The sequence below is a fragment of the Oryzias melastigma genome, linkage group LG8 (genome assembly GCF_002922805.2).
Source record: "Oryzias melastigma strain HK-1 linkage group LG8, ASM292280v2, whole genome shotgun sequence".
NCBI classification, from domain to species: domain Eukaryota; kingdom Metazoa; phylum Chordata; class Actinopteri; order Beloniformes; family Adrianichthyidae; genus Oryzias; species Oryzias melastigma.
In genome coordinates, this window is record NC_050519.1 from 23,249,727 (window position 1) to 23,269,539 (window position 19,813).

At 41.1% G+C, this 19,813-nt stretch overlaps 2 protein-coding genes and 1 long non-coding RNA gene across 5 annotated transcripts in view; 1 reads left to right on the plus strand and 2 right to left on the minus strand.

Annotated features, from left to right (window-relative positions):
- The window catches only part of rgs9a (regulator of G protein signaling 9a), a 22,592-nt gene extending 7,398 nt beyond the window's left edge, over positions 1-15,194 (plus strand). The window contains exons 3-18 of the mRNA XM_024291050.2: positions 1,988-2,084; positions 2,928-2,978; positions 4,839-4,945; positions 5,159-5,210; positions 5,611-5,669; positions 5,800-5,876; positions 7,581-7,662; positions 7,736-7,798; positions 8,504-8,533; positions 8,703-8,764; positions 10,346-10,459; positions 10,629-10,744; positions 11,019-11,106; positions 11,276-11,414; positions 12,590-12,672; positions 14,690-15,194. Coding sequence (XP_024146818.1) covers positions 1,988-2,084; positions 2,928-2,978; positions 4,839-4,945; positions 5,159-5,210; positions 5,611-5,669; positions 5,800-5,876; positions 7,581-7,662; positions 7,736-7,798; positions 8,504-8,533; positions 8,703-8,764; positions 10,346-10,459; positions 10,629-10,744; positions 11,019-11,106; positions 11,276-11,414; positions 12,590-12,672; positions 14,690-14,846 — 1,377 coding nt within the window. The 3' untranslated portion in view covers positions 14,847-15,194. The remainder of the gene's footprint in view (positions 1-1,987; positions 2,085-2,927; positions 2,979-4,838; positions 4,946-5,158; positions 5,211-5,610; positions 5,670-5,799; positions 5,877-7,580; positions 7,663-7,735; positions 7,799-8,503; positions 8,534-8,702; positions 8,765-10,345; positions 10,460-10,628; positions 10,745-11,018; positions 11,107-11,275; positions 11,415-12,589; positions 12,673-14,689) is intronic.
- The window catches only part of LOC112157940, a 17,247-nt gene extending 1,873 nt beyond the window's left edge, over positions 1-15,374 (minus strand). Inside the window, exons 1-2 of one of the 2 annotated variants that reach the window (XR_004948372.1) lie at positions 15,218-15,374; positions 14,625-14,814 (exon numbers count right to left, since the gene is read on the minus strand). This is a non-coding gene — a long non-coding RNA (uncharacterized LOC112157940). The remainder of the gene's footprint in view (positions 1-14,624; positions 14,815-15,217) is intronic. The other variant, XR_002921250.2, reaches the window with a different exon arrangement.
- A 2,810-nt stretch (positions 15,375-18,184) lies between these two features.
- cog1 (component of oligomeric golgi complex 1) overlaps positions 18,185-19,813 on the minus strand; it is a 13,430-nt gene continuing 11,801 nt past the window's right edge. For both annotated transcript variants that reach the window (XM_036213381.1, XM_024291486.2), the window contains exons 12-15: positions 19,553-19,661; positions 19,018-19,127; positions 18,866-18,938; positions 18,185-18,396 (exon numbers count right to left, since the gene is read on the minus strand). In XM_036213381.1, the coding sequence (XP_036069274.1) occupies positions 18,259-18,396; positions 18,866-18,938; positions 19,018-19,127; positions 19,553-19,661 (430 nt within the window). In that variant the 3' untranslated portion in view covers positions 18,185-18,258. The remainder of the gene's footprint in view (positions 18,397-18,865; positions 18,939-19,017; positions 19,128-19,552; positions 19,662-19,813) is intronic.

The following is a 19,813-nucleotide window of genomic DNA, read 5'->3' on the forward strand; positions in this document are numbered from 1 at the left end:
GAGCCGCAAGGGAGTGCTTAAAGAGCCGCATGCGGCTCCGGAGCCGCAGGTTGCCGACCCCCGAGCCAGACAGAGGAGAGGCACCCAGCTGCAGGTAGCATGGTGGATGGATATAAACATGGAGCTCCATCATGACGGATAGACATCTACTCAATGCTTGAAGCTGTCATGGGTGGTGGTGGTGGTGATGGTGAAGGACCCAAACGCAGGAGACAGGACACGGTGGCAGAAACTCAAAGATTTACTTAGATAAACTCAAACATGACAAAACCAGGAGAACACAAACCAGTATCGTGACAGAACAGAACAGAGCAGATGACCTGACAATGAGAACTGAAAACCAGACACTTAAATACACTGAGGGTGATTAACTAAATGAAAACAGCTGTGGGTGATTTGACCAGAACACGGTGAGACTGACAGGGAAAACGGAACATGACAAAACTGAAGCATGGATCATGACAGTACCCCTCCCCTAAAGGGCAGATCCCAGATGCCCAAACATCCATGAGGAGGGGACCTGGAGGAACAAAAAACACAAGTCCAGAAGACATGGATCCTGCAGCCAGACGGATGGAAGGCATTTTGGAACCCCACCTCAGGAACGGGCGTGAAGAGGAGCGGTCCTGGCAACTCTCCCCAGGGACAGGGAACATGAAGGGGAGCAGCTCCAGCGACCCTCCTCCAGAACAGGAAACCGCCAAGGGAGATGAGCAGTTGACCATCCTCAGGGACATGGAGCATGAAGGAGCGGCCCCGGCGATCCTCTTCAGGAACAGACACATGAAGAAGAGTGGCCCCGGCGATCCCCCTCAGGAACAGATTAGGTGGATGAAGGAAGGCATGAGATGGAGACAGTTGCAGGAAACCCCATCTGACATGGCTTAGCATTGTGTGGCATGGAGCAAACGTTCTCCTGTTGGGTCCAAGGTGGTCAGGTCATACTGTCATGGGTGGTGGTGGTGAAGGACATTTAGTTATTTAGTCATTAATATTTCAGCTACATGCTAGCTGTTTTGGCTAATTTAGGCCTTTGTCATCTTTTTATGCTAATTTAACATTTAGCTAATATTTTGCTTCCTGCTAGCTGCTTCGGCTCATTTAGAATTTTTTTCTTTTTTTTAGGCTAACTTAGCATTATTGCTATGGTTTTAGATAGCTATCAGCATCAGCATTTTCAGCCATTTCGGCTATCAATTTCAGTGTTTTCAGCTACTAGCTTCAGCGTTCTTAGTTATCAATTTCAGCATCTTTAGCAGCCAACTTCAGCTTATAGCATTCACACTAGCATTATCGCAGGTAATGCTATATATCTAGTTTTTAAAATGTTATAGTATTATTTTTTATATGAAGATTACAGACATGAATTATTTAAAATATGACCATTTGTGGCTTTCTGAGAAACTGTAAATACTTAGATTTAGACTGCGATTGTTACACTTTTTCTGTTAGCCTACAAACCGACCCCACATCAGAGAAGAAAAAAGTTATGTGGCCCTCACAAGACAAAGTTTGGGGATTCCTGATTTACATCACAACTTAAAAAGTACTTCTTGAATAAACAGAAGGAAGATGTTTTTCTAACTAAAATTATACGGTATTCATAGTCACTGCTGTCGAATATCTGAGAGGCTATAAATCTGATGAAGCGCTGAATTAACCCTTTAACACTGGAGATCCAATGTTTATGTTCTTTGATATACTGCGATTTTTTCATGTTAATGGTTGAAAAGTTACAGTATTTAAAAAAAAAGTGTGTAGGGTCACACACATGCAGGTCTGGAGCAGTCAGGATTTAGTAGATCTCGACATTTGAGATTCAAACAACCAGCTGTAGAACATCTTTAGAGCAACGATGCAACCAGCTCATCAGACTTTTTCTTGCATTCACTCTATTTGTTCTGTAGTATTGCAGGATGCAGTTCTGCTGAAATGTAGAACTAAGTGTTCATTAGAACATGTTCTAAAGGCATCCCTCTGCTTTCAGTTGGAGGCCATGGTGGTAGAGATGCAGGACCCAAAAGCTGGAGTTAAAGGCACAGAGCAGAAACTCAACGTAACAACCATCCCACATGTCATTGCAGGTGAGACCCAAACACACCTGAAATATTTGACAAGACATGAGTGGTGCAACAAAAATGATGAGCAATATCATACAGTTTAGATCCAGATTCCAGTTCAGACCAGGAAAACAAAGACGTTCATGGATCTACTGGGATCCATGGGTCCATCAGGAAGACTTCATCACAAAACATAACTTTTTCAAACAGGATTTTTTCATCTGCTCCTGATTCATCCCGATTAGAATTTTTAAAAAAATCTCAGAATGGTCATTTCAAGTTAAAGTTTCTTGTCCTCCATCATGAGGAAAATACCACAAGAACATGTTAAAAACACTATTTTCATTGGAGTGGAAACACAGGGACAGAAAGTGTTTCTTCATTTAGTGCTGTTAAGTTTATGTAGAATTAAACACAGAAATTAAAAACTAAACAAAAACGACTTCAGAAAATGTTATGGTTGAATTCCTGACTCTCCAGTGTGCAGAAAAGAATAATAAACTAACATTACCAGCAGACGGTTACAGAGCATGAGGTCTGATGTTCCACCTGAGACAGACGGAAGATGCTGGCAGCTGGGGGTGTGGCTTAAGCTGCTAACGGCAGCTAAATAAGGCATTTCAGCAATTGGATGAGATTTGAAGATTACTTTAGAAGTTAAAGTGGCTTTTTAATCAGGACTAAGGAGATCAACATAAGAAGCCACGTTCTCTGTTGCCACCTGTTGCCACTCTCCTCATCAAGACTCTATGAAAGAAGCACTAAAAGTAATCCAACAATTACAGCTGAGACAGAGGAGCCTTCTGAAGTTGTTATCCATAAACGTATAAACGAATAAACTTCTGCTTCCTTTTCTTTTCATCATAGGTAAAGACATCATTGCATGGATTATCACCAAGATGAAGGTCACTCAAGAAGGTAAAAAATTGAAGTTTGGCATTAAAATCTGTTCCTGATAGACGAAGTTTAGCACAGAACTAGGATTCTACTATACAACAGAAATAAAATTTATTCAGCTGAAATCTGAAACTGCAAAGTCAAGATTTTGAAAAACAAAAAAACATTTTCGCAGTCTTTCTGGGCCTCTTGTTGGTGATTACCTAAATGAGGTAGGGTTAGGTTAGGTTAGTTTTTTTTACCTCATAGCCGTACTTATATGTACAATAATGATGCTCTCAATGATGATGCAGTCAAAAGTTAGATTTTATCGTTGTCGTGTTAACCTGACAACGCGCCAGACCAGGGATCAAATAGTCTGCTTTTGGTGAAAACCCATCACAACCGAAGACTAGGATTCAAATACTAAAAATTCATTTAATATGTGCTTCTTTTGTGAATAACCATGGTATTAGTGCGATATACCTGACGAAGTGTTTTAATAGTGGAAGCCTGCACCGCCGAGGCACAGCGAAGGACGCTGCTCCGTGAGGTGTAATTTATTTGCATTAATGAATATTAACGCCTTAATACCTACCTGGACATTCTCCAGCGGATGATGGAAGAATCAGTGGGTTATTTTAACAAGAAGTAGGAGAAGCTGGGTAGATGCTGAGGTCACTTGTGTGCGGTGTTTTGGAGCTCCGGTGAGCATCACAGAAAAGACAGACGAGTAGTTATGGTGTACGAAGGAGGATTAAGGCCATTTACAAAGATAAACATTTTTAAATTAAGAACATAAATCTTGTAAATTTACAAGAAAAAAGTCTTAACTGTTAAATTAAAGTTATATATTTATTAAATAAAAATTCACAGGCTAAATTTGTGACTTTTTGACCCAGTCTGAATCCTTCCCTTCTCCCTTCCCTCCATTTGAAGGGGGAGTTTACGTGTAAGTGTGTCCAGAAAATGTATTTTTTAAATCCGACCCTCCAAATGGAGGGATATAAGGTACTCCGTCGCGAGGCTAAACCGAGTCAAGCTGGGAGCGCTCTGAACCACAGAAGTTTACATTTCAAGTAATGACTTTTTGTTGTAACGTAACCTTTCTAAAGTTATGAAACCGCTGCTGTTATGTCTATTCAAGCACTGGAAGCTCTGTGCGAAAGCTAGCACACCGGCGAGTATTGGTGACATCATCGAACAAAACTGACATCCGAAATATGAGACACTATTTTTTCATAACTGCGTTTGGAGGGCTAAATGTAGGGGAGGGAGAAGGGGAGAATTCGGATTGGGCAAAATCTTGCAAATTTACAGGATTAAAATTCGTATATGACCTTTTTTGTGGCCCTGATACTCTGTGGTAATGGTGAGCAAAATATGAATTTGGTTCTCCTTTTTGGTCAGCTTTCTGGTATTTAGATGTACATGTCAGACAGCAGAGACAGACACACCAACCTCCATTTGCCCCATGGGTCAATGGAAGCGTTGACTTTCTCTTTAATTAGCTTTGAAAAAAAAAGTCAATCAAATTCATGGAGCAGCTCATCATATTCAGAGTGAGGAAGGTGCACGAGAATGAGCTTCAGCTTCAGCTATCACCTTCAGCGTTCTCAGCTAGCATCTTTATCGGCTAAATTCATCTTACAGCATTCACACTAGCATTATCACAGGTAATACTATATATCTAGTTCATTATTATGTTAAAGAGTTACAGTTTTAAAGTTTTATAAATGTAGTTTTAGAGTGTTCATTAAATGTTGATCCTGTTCGGCCCGTGACCTCAGGTGTGTTTTGGGTTTTGGCCCCTTGTGGGATTCAGTTTGACACACCTGCTGTATGGATGCCCACAGACAAATGTTCCTGTCATTTTTGTCTTCTGCTTCCATGTGTAACCAGAGGCGGAAGCCTTCGCCACCATGTTAGTGGCTTATGGCTACGTGTATCCGCTGCAGAACCACAAGAAGCTGGTGATGTGCAATGACAGCAGTCTGTATCGCTTCCAGGTACTTTATCAAGCCCCCTGAATGCATCAGCTGTAGAGGCTCCGGAGCAGAACCCAGCCTTTTCCACCACTTAGTTCAGAATCTTTGAAGGAAACCTCTGTAGAAGTATTTTTGTGTCATTGATGATTGAGTTTTGTAGTTGAACACATCTGCAGAGAGTGCAGTAGTACCCTCTGAGAGACAGCTGACAGCTGGATTGATTTGTTTTTTCAGACTCCGTACTTCTGGCCAACACAGAAATGGTTCGCTGAAGACTCTGACTATGGTAGGTAGGAAATGTGTCAAATTGTCTACCCCATATTTTAATGAAACAGACTTTTCTGCACATTCTCCATGTTTAATGAGACTCTTCCTAACTTTTCAACCGTTTAACATGATGATTCTTGTAGACTGTGAAGGAGAAAAGCATCTCGAGCCGCTTTTCTCCTTCACAATCTACTAGAGTTATCATGTTAAACGGTTGATAAGTTACAGTAAATCAAAGAACATAAATAAACATTAGAGCTCTGATGTTAAAGGGTTAAGATCAGAATTTGTCATGTGTAAGGTAAGACAGGATGGAGTCCTCCAGTCATAGTTCAGAAAACCTGCTGTTTCTTGAAACTCTGATTTATGATTCTTTGCACTCTTCAATAAAACAATTGACAAATTGTTTTGTTTTTTAGCTATTTACCTGGCAAAGAGAAACATTCGCAAGAAAGGCATGCTTGAAGCTTATGAGCAGGTATGACCACAGGGCTAAAACCTGGTTTTTACTGATGTCGGTTTGGTGATTCTTCTTTTCCTGTTGGTGGAGTTTTGTCTGGTCGGCTGAAGATTGAAGGTTTATTCTTAGCTGTTTCTGTTTTAAACAGGCCCACTACAACCACCTAAATGAATGGCTGAACCACAAGTGGGACTTTATTGTTATGCAAGCAACTGAACAATACAAGTAAGTCCGAAACCCTCCAGGTTATGATCTGCAGAAGTGACTTACAGGTTTCTACATTGAAAGGGACAAACGGTTAAGAAGACGAATGACACCATGTATTCTTCCATCTTCTTAACCCATTTTCGGGGTTTTTAGGGTTGCCAGAGCCTGTCCCGGTACTGATGGGTACAGGTGGGGTACACCCTGCAGGTCACCAGCTTGTGGCAGGGCACAGAATCACTCCTACATGCACACCCAGGGACACTTTAGAGAAGGGCTGGCTTAATAAAATCAATTCATCAATTTAAGCTTAACAGATCAATAATTGGTTCATAAAAGATATAAATCAATTTAACACAGCTTAAGTCTGCTAGCTTGATGCTAATGTTTAATGGAATTTCCCATAGGACGGCTAATGCTAACGCTAGGTCAACCTAAGCATACATTGCTGACTAAATGAACATCTTTATAAACTCACAGGTATGAATTTTCCAAACTCTTTCTAGGAAATATTTTTAAAGTAATCATCTGTGACCTATAACAGTTTTTTCTTCATTCTTTCTTCACCTTCAGCAATAAGATGTAATGCTACAGCACGATCACCACCTAGTGTCCAAACTGAAGCGTCCTCCAGGAGAAGCAGAACAATGTTTCCAATGTTAATGATCTGAACATTTTAGTTAGAACTTCTCCTTTAGAGAATCCATGTAACACTGGATGATATTAACAATCTCATTATTTCACTGATACATTTACAGTATGTGAACTGGATCAGATTCATATAGATAGATTCATAACATATAGTAGATTATTAATGTATTTCTGAACAAATGTGTATAAATGTGTAAACTCAAAATTGAATTGAAGAATCTAAATCAATGCAGGCTCTCAAGAATGGATTCGATTCGTTTCTGGAAATTACAGTCGATACCCAGCCCTACTTTAGAGCAGGGGTGGGCAAGCTACGGCCCGAGGGCCATATGTGGCCCCTTAAACTATTTAATCTGGCCAGCCAAATGGGAATAAATTGTAATGATATTCCCTATTTCCTTTATTTTCACTAAAATTGTGGTGATTTACCATAGATGACGCACTATAAATAAGGTGCAGAAAGTTATTCTGCATTTCTGCGTTGTTGTAAGAATGATCTTTTTTCACATTTGTGTGTTTTCTGAGTCCGTCAGTCCTTTTTCCAATCATTCCAACACCACATGAACACAGCATTTCTTTACGGTTTTCCCTGAGGAACGTCAAACCACTGGTGTGATAGGCACTAAAATGAAAACTAAAGTCACAGTTTAGAAATGAAGCCCCCAGAATGTTCTATATTAGTTAAAATCAAAACTGAAACATGTTTTCATCCAGATTTGATGTTATTTCTTTCTCTTATGAAGTGGATTACCAAAACACTCCACTCGCCCGCTCCTGGTCCGGCCCTACTGTCAAATTTTAGCACCTCTGTTGGCTCACAAGTCAAAAAGTTTGACCACCCCTGCTTTAGAGTCACCAATGAACCTATGAAGCCGGAGTCCTCGGTGAAAACCCACGCATGCACGGGGAGAACATGCAAACTCCACACAGAAAGGTCCCAGCCGGGATTCGAACCGGGGCCTTCTCGCTGTGAGGCGAGAGCGCTAACTACTGCTCCCCTGAGACTCGTTGTTACCACTGTTACATTGCTGTGTTTCATGTGTCAGTTTCTCTTGGGTTTGTGTGCACGGTCAGGGCCGGTAAGGACAGACAGAAGCCCGACCGCGTGGTGTTTGACTGCCAGGAGCGGGCCTACTGGATTGTGAACAGACCTCCGGTGAGTCTGCACGCTCACCCTTTGACAGGCAGCTTTCACTTTTCACGCTGAAACCGACTGTTTGTGTTTTCAGCGGCGAACTCACAGTGCATTGGACTGCGGTCCCGAGAGACTCCTCAACCCCAATGAAGAACAGGTAACAGGTGAGTCCCTGCACCTGTTACCTGAATCCCTCATGTTCAGCTGAGACTGGAAAGGTTGTGATGTTGTTTCTCCTGCAGATTTTGTGATAATTCTCTTTTTTCTGCTTTCAAACAGGTCCCTGCTCTGATCAGAGAGAATGCTGGAGAGCTTGCACAGTGGACTGCAGCAACATCATTACCATCTGATGATAAATCAGCATTATAGAAACACTGTTGGTCTGCAGACATTTACAGAAAACTATCCTGTAATGTTAAGTTAGCCAGCTAGCATGCAGCTGAAAAATAAGCTGAACTCCAAATCAGCCTGAAAAACTGAAAAACTCCAAAATTAACCAAAAGAGCTAGCATGCAGTTAAAATATTAGCCAAACTCCAAATCAGCCTAAAAAACCTTAATAAATGTCAAAATAGTCCAAAAAGCAGAATGCCATTATAACTTTCAACTTTACTACACTCTGACTCCACATAATATAAAGTAAAGACTAATCGACTATTAAACATCCATCAGGACAGCCTTGGTAATGCTCTAGTTGTAAATAGAAAACACACAGTCAGTATTCCAGCCGTCTAAGGACGAGCCTCTGCTGTGTCCTTTGCTGCTGCTCTGCTGGACTTCTCACTTATGTGAAATTTGAACCTGACACAATTTTCTATTTTATATTTCCAATCTGAAATATTTCAAATCTTTTTGTTTCACAGAAAGTCACATTCGACCAGTACAGACGTGTGGTAAGTTATTTCTTTACACCTTAGTCTGATCTTATTCATTGTAATGAGCCTGGAGGGCAATAGTGAAAAATAAACTCCTACATCACAATGACCTCTAGAAACCTTAAAACATTCATATATATTTGAAGGTGTTCAGACAGAAATCACCTTGTTTTTTGTCTTGTCCTAGAACATGTTCTATCAACAAGCCATCATGAGATCCAAAGTCAAGTCCAGCGTGTCTCTTGGCGCGTAAGTTTGAACTCAAAGCTGAAGGAAATGTTTCCCCAGCGGGCGCGATGATTCACTCCAGCGTGGGTCTGTAGGCACGGCCCCTCACGCTGCTGCATAGCTATGCAGCCGCAGGGGGTCCATGTCTGGGTCTCCCTGTGTCTGTGTCCAACCCGGAAAGAGTACAGGGTCGTGTTAGGAAGAACATGACCAAATCTGACCAAATGTGTGGGTCAGTGAAAGCTGATTCACTGTAGCAACCTGCTGTCAAAAACAACTCCAGCTTTCTCCAGCACTCAACTCGTTCTTTCAGGTTTCTAAGTCTGAATCCCCCAAAGTGGAAGAGAAGACACTACAGTACTGTCTCTTTGAAGCCTCTTTTCTAAGAAGGTCAGTGCAGGTCAGCCAGGAGGAGTCGGTTTGTCCAGTCTTCATGGAACCCCGCCTCTGGTTTGGGGGAATCCACCTTCATTCATGAAGATTTCTGGGTCAAACTGTTGTCTGAAATGGTTTGGGCAGAATACTCACCGCAGGACAGGAGATCAGATTCATGTCATCATTGTCGTTCAAGGAGCGCTCAGGTCCAAGAACAACAAACTGTTTTATCTGATTCTACAAATGAAATTCAAGTCATTCAGTATGATATGGATTTAAGATGTGAACTAAGTCTGATAAACTGGGAGACTGCTCCTGGTTGTTTAATAAATGTATATTGGTATGTGGAAGGATGGATGGATGGAAGGATGGAAGGAAGGATAGAAGGATGGAAGGAAGGATAGGAGGATGGAAGGAAGAATGGATGGATGGAAGGATGGATGGAACTGTAGATAGATGAATGGAAGGAGGGATGGATGGATGGATGAAAGGATGGAAGGATGGAAGGAAGGATAGAAGGACGGAAGGATGGATGGATGGAAGGAAGAATGGATGGGTGGATGGATGGATGGATGAATGGATGAAAGGATGGAAGGATAGAAGGATGGAAGGAAGGATAGATGAAAGGAAAGAAGGAAGGATGAATGGATGGATGGAAGGATAGAAGGAAGGATGGATGGAAGGATAGGAGGATGGAAGAAAGAATGGATGAAAGGAAAGAAGGAAGGATGGATGGATGAAAGGAAGGAAGGAAGGAAGGAAGGATGGATGGAAGAATGGATGGAAGGATAGAAGGATGGAAGGAAGGATGGAAGAATGGATGGAAGGATAGAAGGATGGAAGGAAGGATGGAAGGATGGAAGGAAGGATGGAAGGATGGAAGGAAGGATGGAAGGATGGATGGATGTATGGATTGAAGGATGGAACTGTAGATAGATGAATGGAAGGAGGGATGGATGGATGGATGGATGAAAGGATGGAAGGATGGATGGATGGATGGATGAAAGGATGGAAGGATAGAAGGATGGAAGGAAGGATGGATGTATGGATTGAATAATGGAACTGTAGATAGATGGAAGGAGGAATGGATGGATGGATGGATGGATGGATGGATGGATGGATGGATGGATGGATGGATGGAGCCTGTAACACTGTGTGAACAGCTAAGTCTGGTTCCGTCTTCACTCCTGCTGTGTAAGGGTTTTCCATTCACGGTCATGTCTGTAGGTTGGTCAAGTACATCACAACGTATAAAAACCACGACCCGTTCCTGGCTCCTTGTCTACCAAGCAACCCGTGGCAAACTGACCATGATGCGTACTGGACTCTGAATATGCGAAGGTGAGCAACGACTTTTGTGCTGCTTGTAGTTTTTACAAAGACCCATAAAGTTTGAGTTTATGTTGAATTCTATAATTCTATTCATTATTGACACCAGTATTTCTTTCTTTGATTGGGCCGTTTGTTCGCTCAGGGCTCCATCAGTTCACTGAACTGTTTCTTTTTCCAGAGTTGAGGTTCCCACAAAGATGCGAGTGGAGCGTTGGTCCTTCAGCCTGTTCGAGCTCCTCACAGACCTGCGGGGTCGAGATGACTTTAAAATCTTCCTGAAGAAGGAATTCAGTGGTATGATGCTTCTAATGTCGGATCATTAGTTATGTTCAAACTTGCAAAACTTGTTTCTCAGATTAACCCTTTAACACCTGAGCTCCGGTGTTTCTGTTCTTTGATTTACTGTAACTTTACAACCGTTAACATGATGATTCCAGTCTTCACAATCTACTGGAATGATCCTGTTAGTGGTTGATAAGTTACAGTTTGTTACAGATTTTGCGTTTAAGTGTCTCCTCGTAAACAGCTAAAAGGATAAAGTCCTACATTTGAATGTTTGTGTCTCGAGGTGAGAACTTGGCTTTCTGGGAAGCGGCTGAAGAGCTGAAGTGGGGGACAGCCTCTTCAATGTCTGCAAAAGCTGAAACCATCTTCAAGTGAGTCTGAGAAAACTAGAAGAACGTGTGTGTGGGGGAATGTGCTGGAAACCCCGTCTGTACTGTGAATGTGATGAGGTCTGTGCCACTCTGCTGTCAGACCAAACCTGGTATTTCTGACTGAGAGAACAGAGGCAGGAGCTCAGAGGTTTTGTGGTTGTGTGCCCAGGACCTTCCTGGCCCCCGGCGCCCCCCGCTGGATCAACATTGACGGCAGAACAATGGGCCTGACGGTGAAGGGCCTCGACCATCCTCATCGATACGTCCTGGAAGCAGCTCAGACTCACGTCTTTATGCTCATGAAGAAGGTTTGTTTTGACTGCATCACTTTCTCAGGCTGGTAGGGCAATGAGGAGGAAACCAGATGCAGGAAAGAATCACAAACACATAAAACGCATAGTCCAGGAAAAAAAACAAGCCTGGGAACAAAACGAGCCGACACTGAGGGCTGAGGTAAAGTTCCTTAAATAGACAGAGCCTAATTACTGAAGTGCAGGCAGCTGTGACTGCTTAGCACTCACTCGTCAAGGTTAAGGCCCGGGGGCGCACTCCAGGTAATTGTATCCAAATCATTTTATTTTATTGTTATTAATGACCCGATGTTATCTTGTGCTCATTTCTAACTTTTATAATTTTGACAAAATATATATTTATGGAGAGTAAAATATTGAAAGTTATTTAAGGTTTAAATTGATTTATTCTGGAATAATATTCCTGCCTTTTTATTATTCATAATTATGTTGAAAACTAACAGTTTTAAAGCTTTAAAAATTGAACTCTGTTATCTTTTTGGACTATTTTGGCATTTACTACGATTTTTATAGGCTGTTTTGGAGTTTAGCTAATATTTCAGCTACTTGCTCTCTGTTTTGACTAATTTAGGCTTTTAAAAAAATGTTTCAAGCTGTTTTGGATTTAGGCTAATAATTACATGCTACCTTTTTTTTCTAATTCACGCTTTTTATTTTTTTAAGCAGTTTTGTTTAGCTATTTTTTCAGCTACATGCTAGCTGTTTTGGCTATGTTTGTTTTTAGGCTAATTGGGCATTCAGCTGATAGTTTAGTTTGGTATCGCTTCAATTTCAGCATCTTCCGCTACAGCAGCCAAATCCAGCTTACGGCATTCACACTAGCATTATCACAGTTAATGCTATATATCTAGTTCATAATTATGTTGAAAATGTATAGTTTTAGAGTGTTGAATAAATGTTTATCCTGTTCGGCCCGCGACCTAAGGTGTGTTTTTTTGATTTTGGCCCCCTGTGCGACTGAGTTTGACTCTCCTGGTTTAGCAGGATCCACAAGAGAATGGGCTGAGTCACAGCAGCCTGCACAGAAGCAGAAGAAAAAAAGTAACCTATGAAGCAGAACATCGTACAGGCAGATCAAGAATGGGTTTAGTGGTGCAGTAACTCAGATGAAGCTGAGGACAGTGTGCGCGGGGTGATGTCCTGAAGGGCTGTCTGCTCTCTCTTTGGTACAGGACACGTTCTTTCGTTACCTCAAGTCCCCGACTTACAAAGACATCCAGAAGAAGGCGCTGAACCCTGAAGCCCATAACTTCAGGTGAGAACCACGACCTGAGTGGACAGGTTTTTAGGAACAATAGCCTGATAGTCAAACCTGTGCTAGGTTAGAAGGAACTTGGCTGATGATGTGATCCCAGATGTGGGAAGTTTGTCTGGAGAATAAATCCAAGTCCAAAGAGTTGGTAAGCTAAGCATGATGCTATGAAAATGTTTAACAAATCTAAATTTGATCAGATCTCAACCTTTGTAATTACAACATTGAGTGATTCATACAAAGTGTAAATTATTGTAACTGTGATATAATCATTAACCCTTTAAGACCTGAGGTGTCGCCGGTGACGCTTAAACACAAAATCTTTAACCTACTGTACCTTTTCTACTGCTATCATGATAATTCCACTAGAATCATGGAACACTGGAGAAAGTAGGATAACGATCTGTTCATGCAGCAAATCGTTTTTCCTTAACAAGACGACTTATAATACATTTAAACTCGGGGGGGACCCCGGGGGTCCTGAGGGTAATCCTATCCGGCCCTCCAGATCCTTCTATATCATCGTTAATAACGGTCCGATGTTATCTGCACTGAAGTCTGCATTATATGGGGATCCAAATCATAAGTCTAGTTTATCATATAAAACAACATAAGAGTAAAGACATTTCAATGTTTTTTTCTTTTAACGTTTAGTTTACTTATAACTTGTATAATTTTGATAAAATATGCATTTTATGGAGAGTAAAATATTCAAAGTTATTTTAGTTGATTTATTCTGGAATAATTTTCCTGCCTGTTTTTTATATTAATGTTAAAAGTTTTAGAAATATAGTTTTAGGGCGTTCAATAAATGTTTATCCTGTTGGGCCCGTAGTTTAAGCTGTGTTTTGTTTTTTGGACCACTGTACAATTGAGTTTGTCACCCCTGATCTAAAATGTATTTTTGCTAGATTTAAGCTGATACGTTTTTGAGTTTTTAATGAACCTAATTGTAGTTCATTGTGATTACGAAAATCGAGAAATAAATAGAAATGACTCATTTTAGAACAAACTGTGAATCTTAGTACAAGTTGGTAAATCTTAATAAATCCTCATCAAATCTAAAACCATCATTTATTCTTTGAACATAAATCTACATTTTTGTTTTCAAATGAATTACAACGAATCAAATTTATTGAACTGGAAATAACATTCTTAACAAAACATAAATAACAATGAAACTTGATTTTTTTCTATTGTCAAGAGTTTGGAGCAAAAAGATTTTGACTCATTTAAAAAACAATTTCTTTATTTCTAGATTGTAGCTCTAATGAGACAAAACCTTCTCTGTGCTGATTTAGAGAAAAGCTTGTGAAGGCGTAGAGAAAATATAAATAAACTAGACATACAGCATGACCTCTGATAATGCTGGTGTGAGTGCTGTAAGCTGAATTTGGCTGATGAAGATGCTGAAGCTGATAGCTGAAAAGGCTTAAGCCGAAAGCTTGCTAAAATATGAGCTAAATGCCAAATTATCCTAGAAACTGGAAAAATGTCTAAGTTAGCCAAAAATAGCTAGCATGTTGCTAAAATAAAAGCTGAAATCTAAATGACCCTAAAAAACCCAGAAGTTGCTGAACATTTTAAAGTCTGAATGGTGTCTCCACCTTAAAGTACGTACGGAAGTTCACAGGTTTCAAAGTGCACAAAGTTTTTCAAGAATCTGAGTAATTCATTTCCCATGGGGCATATTTTGCTCAATATTTCAAAACAATAAAGTTTCTAAATACTAAAAGTAGAAGCAGTAATGTCCTGAACGTTTTGATACCAAGATTCCTGAGATGGTTGAAAGTGTGATTGAGTTTTTACAAGCCAAACAATATACAGAAAGGAGCAGGAGAATCATTATAGCGTGAATGCTGACTAAGCAATCACACTACAACTTTAAACCTGATAAAATATGGTGAATGTCTGAAAAGGGACTTTGATGAAATAGTTTTCTGTGACGTTCTGACCTCTTTGTCAGAACAAAGACAGAGGAGGGGACTCAGACGTCTGCTTGCTCTTGTTTCCACTCCAGTCCAGCACAGCTGGAGCAGAACGCCCAGAATCGGAGCCCAGGCATCGACCCCGTCGTCCTGTGGCAGCAGGAGGAAGAGGAGAAGGCCAAGGCTGCTGCTGCGTCGGCTCCTGTCGACGTGAAGGCTATGATGAGCAAAATAGACCGGAAGAAGTAGTCAGGGCAGAGAGGCTGCTGCCAGCCCGCCGGGGTCACGCTCATCACCAAATGTTGGAGGACGCTCAGGAAGAATTTAAGCAAAGGATGAAATGGAGAAGATGTGCACCATCATGAAAGGATGCTCTCACCATTCATGGAAAACCAAGTTATTCTATCAGTCCGAACAGAAAAGCTGTGTCGGTTGTAGTTGTATAGTCTTAGAATTTAAGGCAGAATCTTCCTTTGCCAATAATCATTCTAAACTTTGCTAGAATCCTTGTTGCCTCAGTTGGTGTCAAAGTTCTCATATGTGTGGAAGTTAATCCTTTCACAAATGTAATAAACCAAACCAAGAGCAAAAATGTCAGTCGTGTTGGTTTTTGTACATACCTCAAACTGAGAAGATCTCTGCAAAGGTCTCTTTACCAGTGTGTTAGTAATGCGGTCCATTTCTTTTCTAATTTCATCTTCAGCTTGATTCCTGTTTATGTTCTGTCAGCAGGACGTGAGGGTTCAACGTTTCCATGGTGACATGTCTAAACGGTTTGACCTGCAGGGCAAACAGAAAGGATGATGAATTTTGAGGGCACTGAGAGCTGAGGTTTGGAGCAGACGAGCTTTTGCTGCTGTTGTGCTGCAGGAGCCATTTTGAGGAATGACCAAAGAGTTTAGAGAACGTCCTCTCTGAGTAAAGAAATGAGCCAAAGTTATTGAGAATGAAAGAGTCACTTTGGTGGTTCTGTGTGTTTGAATGGGACAGATTTGCTTTTGAAGCAGGAGTGAGCTGCTTTGGGAGAGAGATGACCTTCTGCTAGAGCAGGGGTCTGCAGTCTTTAACACTAAAACAAATATTTGCTTTAGTTTCTTACAGACCAGAACCCAACAAGAGCCACAAAATCCCACTACATCGTTTAAAAATCTCAATATTTATGCTTTTATGGGAATGAAGCATTTATTTATACATTTAGGTTTTTAATTTTCCAATAATTGAATTACGACAGTGTCTAAATAAAATACAGTTGTAACTTCTTCTACTTTTGACAGCAGCGCACAACACTTCCTTTCAAAATAAAACCCACTAAAGCAGCAGCTTTACTTATATTAAAAATGCAGTCAAGTATATTTTTATAATCAAGACTTTGGTGTGCTTTTTTCCTTTTAATCTCAAAAATAAACTTTTTTAAAAAATCTATTAATTAAAATAAAAGCTCAGAACGTTTAGAATAACCTAAGCTTTTTAATGTCAAACAACTCTCTTTCATATTCAATGATTTAAAACCACATTTGTTCAAAACTTTAACCACTTTAGTGCAATTTACCAACATAAAAAAACGTTTAGACTTTTACTTGACTAACTATAAAGTAAAAATACACATTTAAAGAATATTTCTACAGAAATTCTGACAGTAAATTAGACTTTTTTTGCTTAGTTGTTTGACATGTTAAAACTCTAAACAGAAATGACGAAACTACACGAATCGATTATTTATTCAATTGTTAGCATTTTTCATTAAAGCTAAAGAGTCACAATAAAGACATAAAGAGCTGCAGCTTGCAGATGTCTGTGCTAGTAGAGTTCTGTTGAACCATCCACAGATGTCATTCCAGATGTTTTCAGAGTAACCTGCCATTGTAGCTTCCCCTTGGCAAACACACCTCATCTAATCAGGAAACAGTATGGCCAGGTTCCTGAAAACACAGACAAACGCTGTACGCTTGCATACAATCTCTACCTTCCTCAAAGGCCAAAAGGGCTTTAGTCCCAGACACATTCAAACACTGGTGGAGGCTCCACCGCTGGACACTGACACCAACCTTCTACCAGAATCAAAGTGGGGTTCAGTGTCTTCCCAAGGACACTTCGACACATGGGTAGGTAAGGCGGGAATCGAACTCTCAATCTTCCGATCAGGAGTCGACCGCCCTATCACTGCTCCACAGCCGCCCTAAACCTTCAAAAGCCTGGCGTGACACCCCTGAAGCACAGAGAGCTTCACGAATGTGGTTAGTTTTCAAGAAATGAGCCTAAAGGATGGAAAAAGCTGTCATATTCAGACGGGATATCTTGTTTTATTTACCTGTTTATGTTTAGCTCAGGTAATGCTGTGTTCCCACTGAACCTGAAGGACACACAGTGTTGGTCCTGTGATGGAACGTTGGAGGTGAATGCTGTTAGTCTGTACGCTCCTGCACATAGGATGTAAGACTGTTAGTTTAAGTCACATGTGTCAAAGTCAAGGCCCGGGGGCCGGATCCGGCCCTCCAGATCATTTTGTTTTATTGTTATTAATGACCCGATGTTATCTTGTGCTCATTTCTAACTAGTAGAATTTTGACGATATATATATTTATGGAGAGTAAAATATTCAAAGTTATTTAAGGTTTAAGTTGATTTATTCTGGAATAATATTCCTGCCTTTTTATTATTCATAATTATGTTAAAAAGTTACAGTTTTAAAGTTTTAAAAATTGGCATTTTGCTAGATTTTTGGACTATTTTGGCATTTACTGAGATTTTTTAGGCTATTTTGGAGTTTAGCTAATATTTCAGCTACAATCTAGCAGTTTTGGCTAATTTAGGCTTTTTTCATTTTTTTAGGCTAATTTGGCATTTACCTAATATTTTAGCTGGCTATCAACTTCAGCATCTTTAGCAGTCAAATTCAGCTTCCAGCATTAACACTAGCATTATCACAGGTAATGTTATATATCTAGTTCATTTTTGTCTTTATCCTTTATCTTTTTCCAGACTCCTCCTTCAGCATCTTCTCCTCCTGCTCTTCTGTCCATCATGTTGACTAACTCCATCACGTCTCTTTTCTCTTAACTCGCTCTGTCCATCAGCTGAGCAGACTTCTTTTCTTTGCTGCGTATACTCTGCTCAGCACACAGATTCTGCCCCCTTGTGGTTGCATTTTGTTGCAGTAATACCGTTTTCATCATTGACTGAGGGGTTTTTAATTATCAGTTTCAAAACTGGAATTAGCTTTATGTCGACATCTACCGACAAAACAACTGTATGCAAGACTCTGGACCCTCCTCAAAACTTATGTCATTCAATTTCAGTTGATAAATGACTTTACAATGAAGTAACATGAGAAAATGAGCTCAAACCTTTGAGCTGTACTGTATTATAAACGTAAAATCAACATTTATTAGCAAACTGAGGCTAAAAATGTGCAGAATCAACCATTACCGTACCTCCAGAGACACAGATCTGCTGCATTGAGCTGCTCCTGTCACAGACTGAGGTCAAGTCAGACCCATCACTGAAGGAACCACGAAGGGAAATACAAACCGACCAAAGGCCGGGTGGACCAACAGTTACAGAAGATGGAAATTAAAAGACCAAACAGATTTCTCAAGTAGAAGAATTTACTGTACAACATTTTTACAAAGAGTCTTGGACAGGAACCCAGCGGGGTGAAGGGTCATTTGGCCATTCCAGAGAGCCAGCTGAGTCTGAACAGAGAGGCCGAGGCCGAGTCCTCGTCCTTCTCGGCCAGCTGCCTGAAGAGGTTGCCGGGCCGGAAACCATCGTCTCTGGAGGCCAAGGAGGACTGACGAGCCTGAGGAGACGGAGGAGCGAGAGTAAGAAACAACCCACCCAGACTCGGGCCGGCGAGAGGGGGGTCACAGGTGGGACATGACTGCCTCTGCTCCAGGGTCCTGCTGCCGTCGGCTTCATGGCAGCAGAGGGGAACATTTACTCATGAGACTCCTGCAGAGTTTGCTGAAGTGAAGCTGATCATTGCTGATCTCATGTGGGAGAGCTCTGAACCACAGAAGTTTATGTTTAAATGTAAGGAATGACTTTTTGTTGTAGCATGACCTTTTTAACGTTATTAAACCGCTGTTAGTATATACAAGCGCTGGAAGCTCCACGCTAACGCTAGCAGACCGGTGATTATTGATGACGTCATTGAACGAAAGTGGTGTCCGAAATATTAGACACTATTTTTTCATAAGTCTCTGTTTGGAGGGATAAATGAAGGAGAAGAGAGGAACTCTGACTGGGCCTAAGTCGGAGTTTCTTACCGTCTTCTGTGGAGTACTGGACACCAGTTTGGGTTTGCGCTCGTTCGACATGCTGAGAGGTAACAACCCGAACCTGTGAGGACAGAGCAGCTTAGTTCACCTGAGCCAAGACCCAAGCATCTGCACTTGCCCCATGAATGGCGACCTCTGACCTCAGCTGACTGCTGGCCAGCGGGAGGATGTTGTGTGGCTCCATGGAGTTCACAGGGCTACTCCTTGAAGCAAACTGCTTCTCTGAGCCCATCAGCAGCCCCAGCAGCACCTGAAACAACCACACGTCAGCTAGTGCAAAAGAAATGTGAAACCCCATCAACACCCCAAACCCAGGAGCTAGCCGACCCAATGTCCCATCATGAGGAGCAGCAGACGTTTAGCGCTGCCACAAACGGTTATTCTAATAGTTGACTAACTTGCTTCACTTCAAATTAGCCTAACAAACAAAAAAATCTTAAATCAGCCAAAACAGCTATCATGTAGCAGAAATATTAGCTAAAATCCATAATAGTCCAAAACACCTTAATAAATACCAAAATAGTCCATAAAGCTAACAGAATGTCATTATAACTTTCAACTTCACTACACTGACACTATTTAATATAAAGTAACGACTAATCGACTATTAAATTAGTCGTTGACTATTTTAATAGTCGATTAGTCGACTAATCGTGGCAGCCCTACAGACGTTACCGAGGTCCTCTGACTGAGGCGTGTCAGGTTGGCGTTCAGAGAAGGCGTGAAGACGTCCAGGTCAAACGGGTCGATGAAACTTTCCAACCAATCGCAGATGTGGATGAATCTGGAAGACAAGCAGCAGCTCAGACACAGCTGTCATCTCTTCTGGGTCAGTCACTCTTCCAGCCTCAAACAGTGTCAGGCAGGAGGAACCACTCCTCCTCCAGCTCCTCCTGCTCCTCCTGCTCCTCCTACTCCTCCAGCTCCTCCTGCTCC